We start from the raw sequence: 18,830 nt of genomic DNA, 5'->3' as shown, positions 1-18,830 counted from the left end.
GAATGAGCACTGCTGGCCGATGCTGAATCATTCTCTCATTCATTCACTGAACGGCGCTCCACGGGACAGCAGCTAAGCGCTGGACACAGGAGTAAGTCCTGGAAATGCAGTTCTGAACGTGGCCTCTGTCCTCATGCAGCTCAGAGTCTGATGGACATTATACAAAAAACACGCACACACAAGCCCTAACTGCAGGCGTGCTGACCTCTGCAGGAGAGTGGGCTGCTGTGAGAGAGATGGTGTGGGAGATGCTGCTCCGGAGAACTGATGTCTGAGCCAGGCCTGAGAAAGGATCAGGAGCTGGAGGGGGAAAATGGAGAGAGTGGTACTTCCGGGAACAGCACATGCAAGGGCCCTGTGGCAGCATCTGTTCTCACTGTAGCTGGAGAACAGTGAGCAAGGGGGTGAGTGGAGCTGGACAGGGCTGAATGGTGACACAGGGGCCAGGGATGCAGGTCTGGGTGAAGGCGACGAGTGAGAAAACAAGTGAGGGGTTTTAAGCACAAAAGGAAAGTCCAGTTTATAGATTTTAATGACCTCTCCAGCCACAGTGCAAAAGCAGGAACTGATATAAGGTCAAGAATGGAAATGGACAGATCAGTGCCTCCCTAAGTCGTGTAGGTGGAGAAGCTGGTGGCCCAGAACAGGGGTGGCAGTGGAAGTATGTAAACTGGAAACAGCTACTGGAGACAGACTGATAGGGTGGACGTGGGACAAAAAGGCATCGAGAACATCCCCAGTAAACTTTCCCACTGGGGGTGGTAGAAATGGAGGAACCAAATGTTAATTAATCCAAGACTCCAAAGCTCGTGGATTACAGAAAACTCGTGTAAGAACTGTTTATACGTTGCTTCTGTTCAAAGGTAGAATACAAGGAATCACAGTAAACTGTAAACCTGTTCCTAACTCAGGGAATTTGGTTCACTGCTGCAGCAGGTCCTCAATGAGCACGTGTTGAGTTTCTAGAATAAGAATGCAAACTTTGATGATTTCACTGCACAAAAAAACCAGTTATCCACAAAATAAAGATGAGCGCGTGGCACGGAAATCCATCAAACGTTCCCCACAAAGGTTTCTGGGAGTGGGACCAAGGTAGACAGACATCCTGCCCTGTCTCGGCCGGGAATGCACTTGGCAGGGTGTCCCCCCACAGGAGACTGCTGGGTTTAGGATACTAGTAAATATATACACTTTAAGTTCATAATCACAAATATCCTAATAAATTATTTTTTCAACTGTCCATAATAATCAAAATATAGGAAAACAAGATTTATATGTATAATCTTCCAGAGGGGATGAATACGGTGAAACTGACTTGACCTTTACTGTACGTTTCAAGACGTTTATTTAATAGATGTCTGTTTTTTAAAAAGGAAGCATCCCACAGTTAAATGAGTTTGGAAATCGCTGAGTCAAACAGGTTTCATCACACAGCTTAGCTGTCTGACATGTTACTCGACAAAAGGGGAATGAGGTCGTTCTCTAACTTTCCTTAACCCTGAAACCTCCCATCAAAAATAGCCAATAACATTTGAGAACAGTGTTTCACAGAACCCAGTTTAGGAAACTCTTCTCTATCAATTAAATAACAGAATGGCACTGTGAATAACAACAACAAAGAAAAAACCAGTTACTTTTTACTAACCACACTGGACAGGAGAAAACATTAACGAGTTAAATATAATACCCGATGTTCCAGACAAAAAAAACAAAAGGGAAATTTGTAATTTAAGTACATTTTGTGTTTTCTGAATAGCAAGTAATCAACATGTTCACCACTAAAGGGGCCTATTACTAGCTCAACATCTATTTTTCATGAGCCACTCAGCAAAACTCAGGCCTAAATGTTTGACTTTAGACCGATACATTTTATTTCTAAATTTTTAGAAAATAAATTTTCTAATTTATTTCTAGTTTTCTGACCTTTGGAAACAGTGTATAAAACGCTTCTGTAAGGAACTTGAGAAGCATAATTTAAACAAAGCTAGAACTTAAAATCATTTAAAATATTTCAACCATCTTCATCGATGTGGTACATATATACAATGGAATACTACTCAGCCATAAAAAAGAACAAGATAATGCCATCTGCAGCAACATGGACGGACCTAGAGATTATCATACTAAGTGAAGTAAGTCAGAGACACAAAGACAAATACCATGTGATATCGCTTACGTATGGAATCTAAACTACGGCACAAATGAACCTATCTATGAAACTGAAACAGAATCACAGACACAGAGAACAGACTGGTGGTTGCCAAGGGGGAAGGGGTTGGGGGAGGGATGGGTTGGGAGTTTGGGGTTAGCAGATACAAACTGTTATATATAGAACGGATAAACAACGAGGTCCTACTGTATAGCACAGAGAACTATATTCGATATCCTATGATAAACCGTAATGGAAAAAAATATTTTTAAAAATGTATATATATGTATAACTGAATCACTTTGCTGTACAGCAGTAATTAACACAACATTGTAAATCAACCATACATCAATTAAAAACAAACGAATAAACCATCTTCATCATATTACTTTTACAATTTGCAAAGAAAAAACAATTCCGGATTTAATTACCAAATGGAGCGGTCCAGGAGGCGGGCTAGGTATTAAAGACAGTTTTGCAGCAAAATCTTTTATATGGTTGTCAACTTCGAAATCTTTACAGATCTTCAGATGAGTCAATAAACTGAAATTGAAAGAAGAATCAAATCACCAAATAAATCTGAGAATCCAATGGTCATCCTCTGCATTGCTAATCAAGGCTGAAACCTCTGTGTCAGGAGTTGCGGGAGTTTACACCCACAGGAGAAAGATGTGGGTGTGAGACCGCAGAAGCCTGGCTGCCCAGGGCGGGGAGCGTCTGGAAGGGGCATAGGCAAGCTTTTCAGGGAGTGTGTGCAGCTCACCAGGAGAGGCAGTCCTTGAGGGCGTTGTAATAGGGGAATCTGGAAACCACACACACGGCAAAGGGCACGAAGCAGCCGGCCGCGCTCCGGCCCAGACCTGACGCCTCCCAGCGCATCTTGCCGTTGTAGAAACAGTACTCGTCCTGGAGAGAAAGCAACAGCGCGTCACCTGCCGACCCCGGCAAATCCCAGTCTCCACTGTCGATGGTGCCGGCCTCTCCAGACAGAAAGGACACTGGACAGGGGCTGGACAGCTGTCCTCAGCACGCCTGGCCACTCCCACCCGTTTCACTGCCACGTGCGAGCGAGCTCTGGCCTCTCCACCAACACCGACGGGGCCCCGTGGGGAGCTCGCTCTGTCTGAGTGAGGCGCTGGAGTTACAGAGATGGGAAGACCGGTCCCTGCCCTGGAGAAGCTCGCCGCCTTCAGTGAGAAGGAACCATGGTTAGAACACAGTGAGACACAAGAAGGGGCTCTGCTTAAAGGGTGAAAAGGCAATATTCAAGAGGGCCTGGGAGCCAGGTGGGCATCACGGGCCAGAGGAGAGAGCAGGAGGTGCCTCGGCCCGTGATGGGGGGACCTCAGGCGGAAAAGAATACAGCAGTGGGGTTTCAGAAGGCACAGCTCTCTGCACAGCTTACCAGGGGCACAATGTGGGGGCTCCACCACATATGCGGGAAAAAGCGTGATCGGAAAAGAGACACACGCACCCCAATGTTCTTAGCTGCACTATTGACAGTAGTCAGGACATGGAAGCAACCTAAGTGTCCACTGACAGGTGAACGGATGAAGACGTGGTGGTACATGTACACAATGGAAGACTACTCAGCCATAAAAAGAACAAAATAATGCCATCTGCAGCAACATGGATGGACCTAGAGATTATCATACTAAGTGAAGTAAGTCAGACAGAGACAAATACCATGTGAGATCCCTTATGCGGAATCTAAAAAGATGAGACAAATGAGCTTATTTACAAAACAGAAACAGCCTCACAGACATAGAAAACAAACTTATGGTTACCAAATAGGAAAGCAGGGAAGGGATAAATTAGGAGTTTGGGATTAAAATATACACACTACTATATATAAAACTCATAACCAACAAGGACCTGCTGTATAGCACAGATATTCAACACCTCGTAAAAACCTATAAGAGAATCTGAAAAAGGAATATATATGTGTAAATATGTATAACTGAATCACTTTGCTGTACGCTGAAACCGACACAACAATGTAAATCAACTATATTTCAGTAAAAATTTTAAAACTACATTAAAAACATATGTTGGGCGCCCAGGTCCTCTGGGGCTGGAGTAGGCGGCCAGTCACCCTGTACCTTATGGTCCATTACGTCCCCTACAGTCTCCCCAAGGCCAGCTGGTTCACACACAGGGCCCTGCCCAGAAAACACACCCCAAACGCGTGATGACTGAGTCACCCTCTCAAAACCTCAGCCCAGGCACCTGTCACACGTGAAAGGTGAAAACAACCCAAAGGTCCACCAGCTGAGGAACAGAGAAGCAGACCGTGGTTTACACACACCGTGGAATATCACTCAGCTACTGAAAGGAGTGAAGCGCTGACATGGGCTCCAACGTGGATGAACTCTGAAAACATCACGCTAAGTGAGAGAAACCAGATACAAAAGGACGCGTAGAGTATGATTCCACTTATATGAAATGTCCGGAATGGGCAAACCCACAGAAGCAGAAAGCAGATGAAGGATGGCCGGGGGCCCGGGGGCAGCAGGGCCTGGGGAGGCATCGCTGACGAGACAACTCCACCTTCTGGGGTGACGAACATGTTTTGGAACAAACAGTGGCGATGGTGGTACAACACTGTAAATGCACTTAATGCCACTGAATCGTACATTTTTTAATGGCTAAAATGGTGATTGTCATATTATGTGTATTTCACTGCAAAAGAAAAAACCCCACAGCCTAGACCCAGTTTCAGAGGGAAGATGGGGGAATCACGTACGTGCAGGGGTCGGTAGTACTGGGCCACCACGCCGTAGGTTCTATTGCCGCAGACATCAGTCAGCACCAGAAAGTGGACACAGTCCTCCTTGGGCTCAGAGGCCACACACACGCCCCCTGCAGGCAGAAAAAAGAAAGAAGGAACCTCATTCTGGCCACGTGGCATCCACCATGAGGCCTGGGCTATCCATAAGCGACAGGATACGTCCCTCTCTGTCTGCTGTGGCACTCTGACGGCCAGATGCGCTAATCCTTCAGGCCGTGCACCACCTGCCTCGATCCCTTCCCCTCAGCAGCAATTTCTTTGCCGGCACTCTGTGCTCTGAAGACTTTGTGACGGATCATGGGAACAGGCCCCCAGACAGACCCTTCAGGGCACACCTGGGGTGGTAGCTATTTCCTGAGCCCAGTGGGGAAGGGGGTGTCCCAGCCTGTCCAGGAGAGCAGGAAATCGCATCAATTCCTCTGTGGAGCCTCCAGACAGGTCCTTCTGTCAAGCCCTTAGTCTGAGTTTTCTACACCAGGCACCTGAACATCTCTCAGTGAGAGAAATGCAGCCGGAACAAAGCCCGCTTGTCAGCAGGAACTGGCCAGTCTGGGAAAAGGCCGGCCCGTGCGCACCTGGGAAGCAGAGCTGCGGCAGGGCGAGCAGGTCCACGCCGTTGGGGATGCCCACGTCCTCGGGGTCCTGGCCCCTGGGGCCGCCGGGGTGGCCCTTCGAGGGCTCCGCCTTGGGCCTCTCTCTCTTCTTCCGGAAGGAGCGCCTCCTGGTCTTACCCAGCGTCACACAGTTCACGCCGGCCGGCTGACTGTCCTCCTTAGTGACAAACGGAGGCACGAAGACCGACAGGACCTCCGGATCCAGAGAAGACAGGCTCTTGACTCCCTTATTCTGGGCGACCTAAAGCAGGTGGAAATAAGAGTCACCGCAGCGGTGCCAGCCTTGCTCTGTCCGACCCTCCCGTCGTAGCAAACCCCCGGTGAGTTCTTTTTTTTTTTTTTTAAAAGAAAGTTGTCAGGCTTTATTATTATTATTATTAATTTTTTTTTTTTACATCTTTATTGGAGTACATCACGTGCCTGGCTTTTCCCACCAGCAGCTCGAGATGGTAAGGAACTGCTTTTAGGAAATCTCAGGCCATACACTCAGCGAGTGACGGACCCCCCTCAGAGCCTGGTCCTTCAGCTGCTAACAGGGACGCCATGACTGGCCCCTTGGCTCCAAGGCTCGGTTCAGGGCCGGCACCGCGATGGAGACCTGGGTTCAGATCCCAGCGCTGTGGGAACCACGGCAGCAAATTACTTGGTCCCTCTGAGCTTCCCTTTCGAGAGGCGAGTGCAGGGACTCCCAGGTCAAGTGCTCAGCCCCCATGGGCCCCCAGAAGGCCCCCCGCCCCATCCCCTCGGAGGCTGGTGGGGACGGCGAGCCCCAAGAAGGGCTCTGCATCTTGTCAAACCCACAAGGGCATGTTTGCCAACACGTGCCCGCCTCGCCAACTGGGCCACCACGCACATTAGTTCTGTCACCTCCGGCCTGGGAGGACACAAGGAGGAGTGAGGAAGGGCCTGATAGACATAGAGAGCCAAGTCCTCCTGCCAGACCGTCCCAGAATCCGTAAAAGGAGCTGCTTAGTCTCAGTTCTTTTTTTTTTTTTTTTTTTTTTTTTGTGTGTGATGCGCGGGCCTCTCACTGTTGTGGCCTCTCCCGTTGCGGAGCACAGGCTCCGGACGCGCAGGCTCAGCGGCCATGGCTCACGGGCCCAGCCGCTCCGCGGCACGTGGGATCTTCCCAGACCAGGGCACGAACCCATGTCCCCTATATCGGCAGGCAGACCCTCAACCACTGTGCCACCAGGGAAGCCCTTAGCCTCAGTTGTTTTAAACTTCAACCTGGTCCAAGATATTTTTAACCTCTTATCTTTTCCTTCTTCCCCAAATAACATAGGTCACCTTCTCTTTTTCTTTCTAATGAGTTAGGACTAAACAAACACTGGTGCCCGGTTGATTTCAGATCTTCCAAGGAAGGTATTGGTATTATGAACTGCAGTCTGTCCACGAGAAGGAAGGGCTGCCAAGCCAGGTAAAGACAGAAAAGAGTAAAGCAGGATTCTCTGGGTGTAAAAGATACAGAAGGTAAGAGGTGGCCGTCATGGTGGGGAGTGGGTAACCTAGGGTCTTTGAGGACCCTAGAAATGGCATCAGGAAGAACACCACCATCACCAGAGAAATGTGGCCTTGGCTGGCAGAAAAGGAAGAGCCAGCATCAACATTTTGGTAAGAATCAGGGGTACCAACAGGGGACTATTACACTTCAAAGGATATCTACAATGACAGCATTTTCAGTCAGTAGATACACTCTAAACTCAATACGCTATTTTTATGCAATTCAGGTAACGGTTTCTTTATATTTGGGGGAAAAAGTTAATGCCAGCAGGAACCAACACCAAACATGGGAAATCCCGACTGCTGGGCAATTTAAAAACCTTTTGTGTATCATGCACGAAAGGAATCCTTTTCTTTACTTGTATGAAACCTCTTCGAAAACTTTCCTATCAAAGTCCAGCAGTTCGGACCTAATTCTCTATGAAAACATGCTCATCTATTTCCTCCGCACACGAGATGTTACATCCACAGAGACTGGGCGATATCTCACGTCACTGCGGGACAACTCTTGGTATAAATTACAGAGCAGCAAACGAGTTCCCTCATCGATCGACCCCTCTTCCTGAAGCTTCCCAAGGCCGCCTCCTTTCTGCAGTTTCACCTCTCCAGCCTGCTCCTTGGCAGCCCCCTGCAGACAGACCCCCAGGGCCAATCCTTGGCCCCAGTCCCGCCTCATGCAACAGCCTGCAGGGCAGTCTCTACACTCCTGTGGTTCCAGGTATGCACACAGGGACAGCTCCCAGGGTTCTGCCCCCAGGTATGGGGCCTCTGTGCCATCCCAGCTGTACCCAGCTGCCTCCCAATATACGCGGTGAGTCCCTTAAACTTAGTTTCAAACATTAAGCCCACACTTATTTCCAAAAACTTGATCATCCACCTCTCTGCTCCTCTGTGGACAGGATGACACCACTCGGGCATTTAGAGCTGGACCGGCGCTATGGCCCCTGACTCCCCATCGGGAAACCCACATCTCGACGGCGGGCCGCAGAAAGGTCTCTGAAGAAAGCCCAGCTGCTGCCCCATCCGCACCACGTCTGCAAACCTCTGGCTCACAGTAGGTACAGCTTCACCGTGAACTAATCGTCACGGCTGCTGCCGAGAGAACAGCCCCACCTCCTCCCACCTGGCCCGACGTCCACTCTCCCAAAGGGGGACGGGGGGGGTCCCCCATCTAAAGAGCACACATGACTCGTCCCTCACCTGCCACAACAGCGGTGGCTCCAGCTGCCCGGCGCCAGCCTCTTATCCCAGCAAACCAGCCCTACAGACCCATCTCTGTCCCTCAGCCAGACCTAAGAAGTGTGTTTGTTTCTACACATTACCATCCTCACACATATTCCCGTGCAGGTATCACACGGTGCGTGTGTCACGTGACAGGCCGACCACCTGCACTGGCTGTGCACCTGGCAGCAGGCCAGCCTGCTTCCAAAGCCAGGGCGCCCAAGCCACTCACGACTGAAGCCCTCAGTCATCTCAACCCATGCACCTTTGTCACGACACTGTGCTTCTCCCTGCCCTTCACTCTGCCTGGCACGTGCCCTGCCCCCTCCTCACCCCACCTCCTCACCAGCAACCCCCCCCAACACTCATTGGAGGGGGCGTTTCCTCACCCTGCAGCCAGGGACACACACCTCCTCCAGCCATCACGCCTGGCTCATCATCTCCTAGAACTTCACCATCCGGAGTCGACCTCCCCATCACCTCCTAGAGCATCGGTGCCCGGCACAGTGGTCCTACATCACCTTCAGAATGGCGGGCCGGGCTGGGCTGAGGCAGGGATGGTGTGGCCCTCCTCTCTGCAGCCCCACAGTCAGCACAGAGGATGGCTCTGAGTGGATGCCGTTCCTCCATTCCCACCCTGGCACTCGTGATGTCTTGGAGGTATGCTCAGTCCGCATGGAAAATTGGTCATTACGGTAAAGCCAATGAACTCCGTGATTCCCACTAGCTACCTTTAGTCACTGAAAGTGAGGTGGCCACAATCCAGCCAACTTGGCATTTAGCTGTTCATTACACATCTGTCTTTTTTTTTCCCTCTGAAATGGAAATCCCTGTTGTCTTTTCTGATTGGATAAGCAATACAGTCTCATTTTTAAAAATTATAACAATATAGAAATAATAAAAGAAATAATGATAGAAAGGGAATGCCTTCCCCATAATCCCATGACTCAAAGGTAATGTTCTAAACAGCATGGGATACATGCTTCCTGTTTTTAAAATGTATACATAAATATAACTTTTTCATAAACACAATTATATTTAAATGATTTCATTAGATTTTTTCCCCATTTAACCATACAGTGTGCTAACTCTCCTGTTGACACTTCAGCATGTCCCATTGTGTACAATTCAGTACCACCCCTGCCCAATCCCCTTCTGATGGACAGCTGGGTTGCTCCCAAATCTTCATCATACTAAACAACAGGCAGCAATGAGGTCTCACCCAAATACACTTGCACACGTCTGACTCTGTAATTAGAATAAACTCCTAGGTATTTTATTCTTTTCGTTGTGATGGTAAATGGGATTGTTTCCTTAATTTCTCTTTCTGGTCTTTCATTGTTAGTGTATAAGAATGCAAGAGATTTCTGGGCATTAGTTTTGTATCCTGCAATTTTACCAAATTCATTGATTAGCTCTAGTGGTTTTCTGGTGGGAACTTTAGGAATAAACCTACCTAAGGAGGCAAAAGACCTGTACTCAGAAAACTATAAAACACTGATGAAAGAAATCAAAGATGACACAAACAGATGGAGAAATATATAGCATATTCTTGGACTGGAAGAATCAATCTTATGAAAATGACTATACTACCCAAAGCAATCTACAGATTCAATGCAATACCTATCAAATTACCAATCGCATTCTTCACAGAATTAGAACAAAAAAAGTTACAATTTGTATAGAAACACAAAAACCCCGAATAGCCAAAGCAATCTTGAGAAAGAAAAACAGAACTGGATGAATCAGGCTCCCCATCTTCAAACAATACTACAAAGCTACAGTAATCAAGACAGTATGGTACTGGCACAAAAACAGAAAGATAGATCAATGGAATAGGATAGAAAGCCCAGAGATAAACCCACGCACATATGGTCACCTTATCTTTGATAAAGGAGGCAGGAATGTACAGCGGAGAAAGGACAGCCTCTTCAATAAGTGGTACTGGGAAAACTGGATCACTCCCTAACACCATACACAAAAATAAACTCAAAACGGATTAAAGACCTAAATATGAGGCCAGACACTATACAACTCTTACAGGAAAACATAGGAAAAACACTCTTTGACATAAACCACAGCAAGATCTTTTTTGACCCACATCCTAGAGTAATGAAAATAAAAACAAACAAATGGGACCTAATGAAACTTAAAAGCTTTTGCACAGCAAAGGAAACCATAAACAGGACAAAAAGACAACCCTCAGAATGGGAGAAAATATTTGCAAATGAAGCAACGGACAAAAGATTAATCTCCAAAATATACAAACAGCTCATGGAGCTCAGTATCCAAAAAACAAACAACCCAATCAAAAAAGGGGCAGAAGACCTAAATAGAAATCTCGCCGAAGACGACATACAAATGGCCGAGAAGCATATGAAAAGATGCTCAACATCACTAATCATTGGAGAAATGCAAATCAAAACTACAATGAGGTATCACCTCACACCTTCAGAATGGCCATCATCAAAAAATCTACAAACAATAAATGCTGGAGAGGGTGTGGAGAAAAGGGAACACTCTTGCATGCTGGTGGGAATGTAAATAGATACAGTCACTGTGGAGAACAGTATGGAGGTTCCTTAAAAAACTACAAATAGAACTACCATACCACACAGCAATCCCACTATGGGGCATATACCCTGAGAAAACCATAATTCAAAAGGACACATGCACCCCAATGTTCACTGCAGTACTATTTACAATAGCCAGGTCATGGAAACAAGCTAAACATCCAATGACAGATGAATGGATAAAGAAGATGGGGTATACATACATATATATATATATATATATATATATATATATATATATATACATACATACATACACACAATGGAATATTACTCAGCCATAAAAAGGAATGAAATTGGGTCACTTGTAGAGAAGTGGATGGACCTAGAGTCTGTCATACAGAGTGAAGTAAGTCAGAAACAGAAAAACAAATATCATATTAATGCATATATATGGAATCTAGAAAAATGGTACAGATGGATGAACCTATTTCCAGGGCAGGAATAGAGACGCAGATGTAGAGAACAGACCCGTGGACAGGGTGGGACGAACTGGGAGATTAGGATTGACATATATACACTACCGTGCATAAAATAGCTAGCTAGTGGGAACCTGCTATAAAGCACAGAGAGCTCAGCTCTGTGCTCTGTGATGACCTAGATGGGTGGGATGCAGGGGATATAGTATGCATATAGCTGATTCACTTCATTGTACAGCAGAAACTAACACAACATTGTAAAGCAATTATACTCCAATAAAAATAAAATAAAATAAAAAGGATAAACTCCTGAAAGAGCAATCCTGGGCCCCAGAGGGTTCATATGTTTCTTTCTGATACATGCTGCAACTGCCCCTCACCCCGCCCCCCCCACCACCCCCCACCACCCCAAAGATGATGTCCATTTCCACAGACTCCGCCCAGGGTAGCTTCCTGCTCTTCCCTCCCAGACACTGACTTACTAAAAAGTAAAAAAACCACAACACTCTAATTCATGTGAGGCATTGTGAGATGACATAATGGCATTGATCTTCACTACAGGATTGGCTGTCATTTGTGAAATAAAACAGAAACAGATTTTTAAAAAATGCTCTAGAAGAGTCCAACACAGTTGCCAGTAGCCACATGTGACTATTTAAATTAATATTAAATGAAATATAAAATCCAGTTCCTCAGCGGCACTAGCCACACTTCAAACACCCAGTAGCCGCATGTGGCCAGCTGCTACCATACTAGACGGTGGAGGTGAAGAACACTGGCTCTCATCATCTGCAAAGTGTCTGTTGGACAGTGGTGCTCTAGAAATGGAAAGCCAGGATGCTCTCTCCACCAAAAGACATAAAAACGTGCCTTCACCCACAAGATTTACGCCAGTGACCTACACTATGAAAGGTGCTCTGAGCACTTTTCCACCACCCTGTGATGGATTTGTGACGGATCCCTTCCCATCTATGTGCTTAGTCTCCATAGCAACCAAGGAGTAGAAGGAAATGTAACTGACCACAGTAATTCACTGGGGATGGAACTGTATTTTCGAATTCTTTGTCACTAACCTCAATGAAACAAACACCACCCCATCTAAGGAATAAATAAAACATAAAGTTAGGACCCTACACTACCCTAACATCAAGCTGGCTATCTCTCATGCCTCTGGGCTTCTGTTTTCATGTGTCACCCAATAGGAATCCCTGAATCAGACAGAAATGGTGACTTTTAAAAGTAAAATTAAAAGTCAATTAAAAGCCTTGGACATTCAAAGTAGAACTGCTATAAAAATAAAGCTGAATAAATGATATCCTGCGTTTCATGAACTGTGACGTTAACGTAGGTCTTACAGAGAGGATGTCACTCCATTCCACAACACTCCTTCTTCTCCTGCTCCTTCAACTGTTTTTCCCTCCACCCTTTGCCGAACCCCTGACAGAAGCAGAGCATAGAATAAAGAGGATGATGGCTAAAATGCGGAGTGGCCGACTGCCCACTCGACTTGGGAAATGTCGCAGTCTGTTTAGTTCAGGAAAGTACCACTGTAAATATTCCGGATGATTCACCCTCTTCTCATCACGGCAACGAAGAGACATGCTGTGATCACCCAAGAAGCAAGATGCCCAACTGTGGAGAACACCAAAACTGAAACCAGGTCATTTCCTATCAGAAGGAAAACGAGGTAACGCCATTTGGCACTGAGAGGCAGGGAGACAACTCAACTCAATCTACAGGGTCAGAGGAGGCAGAGACCAAAGGCGGACCCAGACGCGATGGGGGCTCGCAGAGTGAGAGGGGGAGGGAAATGCAGAAATCATCGAAATTGGCCTTATACTAAAGCCAAGGCGTAGAGACCACCAAGACGTTATCAGACATTTATCCGGGTTAACTTTGCAACATTTAGCTCCTCGGTGATGCCCGGTCAACCCTGCAGCCTTAAATACTCAAAATGGCTTTCTCTGCCTCTCCTTGCTGTCGTCTGGAACCAGATGAAAGGACCTGTCCAGATAACTAGGCAGCAGAGTCGGGAACTCTCCGAACACACCGAGCACCACCACTAACCAGAGAAAAATGATAGAGTCCCAGACATCTAGGCCAAGGGAAAGAGAGGGCCACAGACCCACTCCAAAGAAAGCCAGGGTTCCGGAACTAAGAAGTGAGAACACAGGGAAGAAAAAAGGAGAATGTCCCAAGCTGCAGTCCCGGAGGAAGGGACGCGAGCTTGCCGCTTTGGCTGCCAGGGTGCAGAGCGGAGCACAGGTGGAGGCGGGCTGCAAGTGTTTCACAGTGAAAAACAGCTCGTTTCATCGCATACCGACTAAATGGAGAACATATAAAGGCGGTCCTTACATCTTACCGAAAACATCCTTACGCTGTGCCTAGAACAGCACCGGCCCCTAGGAGACCGTGAATCTGTGGAATGAGTGAAATCATTTAATAGCGGACAAGGAAGGATTCGGTGCTGGAGGCCGCGGAACCCCAGGCGGCCCAGCCGCGTCTTCACCTGACCCAGGTGGGCGTCCTGAGACAGAGAAGCCGAGCGGGACGAAGCGCTTAGGAAGCGGCCCGACGGACGCGAGCTTCTCCATCACACTTCATCGCGGTGCGACTCCAGCGGTGTCACCCGAGAGGTGCTCCCGGAGGGGACGGGAGGGGAAGGCGCGGGAGCCCCCAGCCGGCTGCCACTCGCGACTCCACCGCGGCTGCGAGAACAGCCGTTGCTCTCGCCCCAGGAGGCTGGAGGTGGCCGGCCCGGCCGGACCTCTGCGCAGCTTCCCCACCCCGCGGACGCCCGGGGCTCCATGCGCACCCGGCGGGGCGCGCTGGGCCCGACCCCGTTCCCCGGCCGCCCCGCCCGCGTCGGTGTCCCCGCCGGGCCTTACCTGCTCGGGGCCACGGAGGCTGTCCCGGGGGGCCCCCAGCAACGCGCACAGCTCCAGCAACCCCGAGGGCAGCGCCAGGTACTGCGGGGCGGGCTCCGCCATGGCTGCTCTGCGGCCGCGGCCGGCTGGGCGTACCCCGCCCGGGCGCCTCGGGCCACCCGGCCCCGAACCCGCGCCCCGGCCGCAACTTCGCCCGCCTCCCGGCCCAGCGTCCGCGCTAGCCGCAGCCGGCCTCTCCGCCGAGAGCGCCGTCCGTTGGGCGGGACGTGAGGGGCGGGGCCTGAGCGGCAGCGGGGCCTGAGGAGGCTGAACGCAGAGGGGCGGGGCCTGGCGGGGCCGGGCTCGGGGCCCGGCGCGAGGTCGTCATTTCCGAACCGGGCCGGCGGGCTCCGGCGCGTGCGCGGCGTCTGAGCGCCCAGCCCTCTCCGTCGGCCCAACCTTTCCCTGCCGGCAGCCACCTCCTCGGCGAACCGGGAAAGAGGTGGGCGGGGTCCTCAGGTGGCCCAGGAGGGCGCCCAGCCTCCGGGGCCGAGGGTGCGGGAGTCACCTGCTCTCGCAAGCCTCCGGGCCCAACCTGGGAGGGACTAAGGCCGGGGGCGCCCCCTGCCGCCGCCGACTCCAGGAAGCCCTCCTGCGAGCAGGGCCGTGGCGTTGGCCGGTCGTGGACGGCAGGAAAGGCCGGTGGGCATAGTAACTATGCCCGGTTAACCTAAGGCTGGCCAAGTCTGCTAAGAGGTTGGGTAAAGTTCAGCAGGAAACAGGGTGGGGTGGGCGCCGCTAGACTAGAACGCGGGGAGCGCAGGACTGAGGAGGGTCCGAAGATGGACAGGGTCCTTCCCCAGCCAGCTGCAGGCCTGGCCTGATCCCGGTAGATCGTGGGCCTCCCCAGCCACAGGCTGGGGCCAAGAGGCTGGTTTCCGTGCCTGGTCAGTGGCACAGAACTTGGAGGGGACGCCGGCCCCAGTGCTGCTAGCTCTGCCTCCCAGCCGACGTTGGGCAGTATCTATACAACCGCGTTGGAAATGATACCAAAGGAACTTTCCTAGTTCCAGTAATCTATGATTCTTTTTTTAAAATCTGAAATGCTTAATAATAATGTCAAGCAATAACTACAAAGCAAGGTCAAAATGAAAGCAGGCTTGGGGGGTGTGGATCTGGAGGCCAAAGGATTCCTTCATTCTTTCCAGCCTGGTGAGGCCCCCACTGACCGCAGCCTGACTCACACGGGATCTGTGTTTCCCTGTTAAGTCATCTAACGATCATGAATCACAGCTGGTTCTCACTCAGGTCTGGAGGCTGCCCAGCATCCCTGGCTCTCATCGGTGAGCCATGACCAGTAGTTGCAACCACTGACTTCAGAAGGACAGATTTTGCTCCTAATGGTCTAGCTCCCTCCACGCTGTCCTGGTTGTTGGCAGCCTTGGCAGAGGGCAGGGTGGAGTCTGTCACCTGAGAATCTGCAGTGCCCAGGAGAGACTCACAGATGCCACTGGAGGCTTGAGCAGAAAGGCCTTGGGCTTGCTGGGACCTGGGCTGGCGTCTGCCCCCCTGTGTGACAGCCAAGCTCCTCAACACCCCGAGCTTCGGCTGCCTGTTTGTTCAAACACTGCCAGGTGTGGCCAGGACTCAGGAGGTAAACACTAGGCAGCTATCTCGGTGAGGACCCAGTGAGGTTCAAGCAGGAGCAGGTGTCCCTGTTCCTCTGAGAGGTGCAAGGGTTTAAGGAAGGGAGCTCCAGGATTGAGGTGGAAAGTCTGGGGCCTGCTGTGGGCGGGGCTATGGAATTCCCCTTTTCTAGGCCTCTCTTTCCTCATCCTTAACACTGGAGTAGGGGCCAGGTGATCTCAGAGGGGCTCCTAGCTCCGCGCTCTGGCTTTTTAATAAGTCCCTGTTACTCATTCTGCAGGGACTTCCAAAGTGCCTGCAGTAAGCTTTGCCCCACCCTTGAGAGTGCTAATGGATTGGAGATAGAAGTGCAATCAAAATCCCAGGTGGGGCTTCCCTGGTGGCGCAGTGGTTGAGAGTCCGCCTGCCGATGCAGGGGACGCAGGTTCGTGCCCCAGTCCGGGAAGATCCCACGTGCCGCGGAGCGGCTGGTTCCGTGAGCCGTGGCCGCTGAGCCTGCGCGTCCGGAGCCTGTGCTCCGCAGCGGGAGAGGCCACAGCAGTGAGAGGCCCGCGTACCGCACACACACACAAAAATCCCAGGTGGTGTAAGGGTCACGTAGAGGCTGACGATGCACTTGAGGGGGAAGGGAGGAGCAGAGCCTAGCTGACAAGCCCGCCGCCCAGGTGGGTGTCACTGCTGCATACTAGAGCCAGGGGAAGCAGAGCTCAGATCAGTTATGGAAGCTGCTGACGCGGTGCCCGCCTTGCAACAGACTTTCATGCGTAGGTTACCCCTCCCCTTCTTCCGCCCCAGCCTGTGTAATTTGTTTGCTGTTCTATCCAGCTCTCAGGATTACTGTGCAGATCAAGTGGGAAAATAGGTATGAAAATAGTTTGTAAACCATAAAGTACTGATGCAGAAATCGGGGACGAGCACAACGTTGTGAATTTATTAAATGACACTAAACTACTTTGAAATGGTTAATTTTCTGGAATGGAATTTCGCCTCAATAAATGATTTTTTAATGGCATTTTAGAGGACTGCAGTCTATCAACACTTCTTTGGGCATTTTAGCAGGGGTTTAGGTGTTAACCAGAATTTTTTTGAAAAACATATAGGGAGCTCCATAACATTGGATTTGACGATGATCTCTTGCATCTGACATCAAAAGCACAGGCCATGAAAGAAAAGTAGATGAATTCATCAAAACTAAGAACTTTTGGTGCCACAAAGGGCATTCTGAGAAAAGTGAAAAGGCAACCTACAGAATAAGAGAAAATGTTTGCAAATCATATATCTGATAAGGGATAAATATTCCACAGCTCAACAATAACAAAACAACCCAATAAAAAATGGACAAAGGATTGAATAGACGTTTCTCCAAAGAAGATACACAAATGGCCAAAAAGTTTTCAGTAAAAACTGTGACCCCGCTCTATTTCACACATCTCCCCAGATGGTTTAGTGCCCAGGTGCACAGCTTTCTCAACTTGCTCCTAGGCTGCTTCAGAACCATCTGTGATGTGATGTAATACCTTTATATGTAGATATAAATACACAAATGCAACCAGTTTATTGAGGACTTGGTGGTTGATGTGAAAGTGAAATGGTCTCCAAGTACAAAAGTAGGGGACAAATGTGTGGGATATTCAGCGTTCTTCTTTGTCCCTTGAAGAAGGGGAGAAAGGGTTCTGGTGGTCAGTAGCAGGGTTTGTGTCCAGATGACAGCATGTGGGCATTATAACTGGACAGACCAGCCTTTTCTCATCCCTGCATTAAAAGTCAAACCCTGGGGTCCCAACTGAGCGCTCCAGCCCCACCTCTCCCTGGGCCCCTCCTGCACTCCTCAGACTCCTCAGCATCCCCCAGGTGTGTGGCACTTTCAGGCTTCCCTGCAGGCTGCCTGGGATGCACTTTCCCTGCTCTGGCCTGCACCTGCCCTACCCTGTCTCCTGCCCCCGTGGGAAGCAGGGCAGAACCCTGTACTCTGGATTACAGCGTCTTCATCCTCAATTGTCTGCTGCAAATCCTGATTCCAATATTTGCTAAGTATTTGACCTTGGACAAGTTACTTCATCTCTCCAGGCCTCGGTTTCTCAACTATAAAGTGGGAATGATGATAGTACCGCTTCTCAAGGTTGTTCTGAGGGTCCAGGGTCACATAGACCACCGTCGCTGGTCAGGTGCAATCAGTGTTATCTTCTACTATCATCGTTTACAGGAATTGTCTACAGGGCCTGTGCCCCGACTTGATGGCATGTAGGGACCGGGTCATGTGGACGCACATACATAACACAAACATCCACACGCAGCGGGCACACGATACCTGCTCTCTGATGCAGTCTGCAGCCTTCAGATGCGCTTTATCAGGTTATAACTTTTTAAAAAACGTTTAAATTCTTTTGCCTCACAAAGATTCTGAGGTAGAAGTTAGCTGGTTCTCCACACAAAAATGTAAGCCAAAAACAAACAAGCAAAAAAACCCAAAAAACTAACCTAGGGCTTTCCTGGTGGCACAGTGGTTGAGAGTCCGCCTGCCAGCGGGAGAGGCCACAACAGTGAGAGGCCCGCGTACTGCAAAAAACAAACAACAATAAAAAAGAAATGTAAGCCAAGCTTCAACATTTCTTGGGAAAGTACAATCACATACCTGTTAGCAAAGAAAAGCATGAGTATGAATAAACAGTTTTCTCCAGGAAATGAGGGGACCAGCCTGTGGAAGGAAGGATGTTTACCACATAGAAATCAGAGGTAAACTATTCCACATCCAAGCCCCTCTAGCTAGCTGTCTGACCTAGGACCTCCCTTTACCTCCCAAGCCTCAGTTTCCTCATTTCTGTTTATTGAGCACCTACTGTGTGCCTGGTCCTGTAATAAGAACTGGGAACACAAAGAATAAAATACAAAATATAGACTCCACCTACCCCACCCCCACCCCCACCCCACCCCCGCCAGGCTCCCAGCGCAGCAACCCTGTGTTCAGTGGAGGGAAGGAAGCAGAGGGTGTGTGGAATCGGGGAAGTGACCCAGGGAGACTCAGGCAAGAGGAGAACCCCTGAAACTA

The 18,830-nt window shown here is 49.5% G+C and overlaps 1 protein-coding gene across 1 annotated transcript in view; it reads right to left on the bottom strand.

The window, feature by feature from the left end:
* Positions 1-14,423, bottom strand: part of DENND3 (DENN domain containing 3) — a 56,600-nt gene extending 42,177 nt beyond the window's left edge. Inside the window, 5 exon segments of the mRNA XM_032610268.1 lie at positions 2,581-2,692; positions 2,913-3,055; positions 4,896-5,011; positions 5,516-5,795; positions 14,159-14,423. Of these exon segments, the coding sequence (XP_032466159.1) occupies positions 2,581-2,692; positions 2,913-3,055; positions 4,896-5,011; positions 5,516-5,795; positions 14,159-14,260 (753 nt within the window). The 5' untranslated portion in view covers positions 14,261-14,423.
* Positions 14,424-18,830: the final 4,407 nt, after the last annotated feature.

This window comes from Phocoena sinus, chromosome 17 (genome assembly GCF_008692025.1).
Source record: "Phocoena sinus isolate mPhoSin1 chromosome 17, mPhoSin1.pri, whole genome shotgun sequence".
NCBI classification, from domain to species: Eukaryota; Metazoa; Chordata; class Mammalia; order Artiodactyla; family Phocoenidae; genus Phocoena; species Phocoena sinus.
Note: the sequence above shows the minus strand (reverse complement) of the source record. Positions and strands in the feature narration are given on the sequence as shown.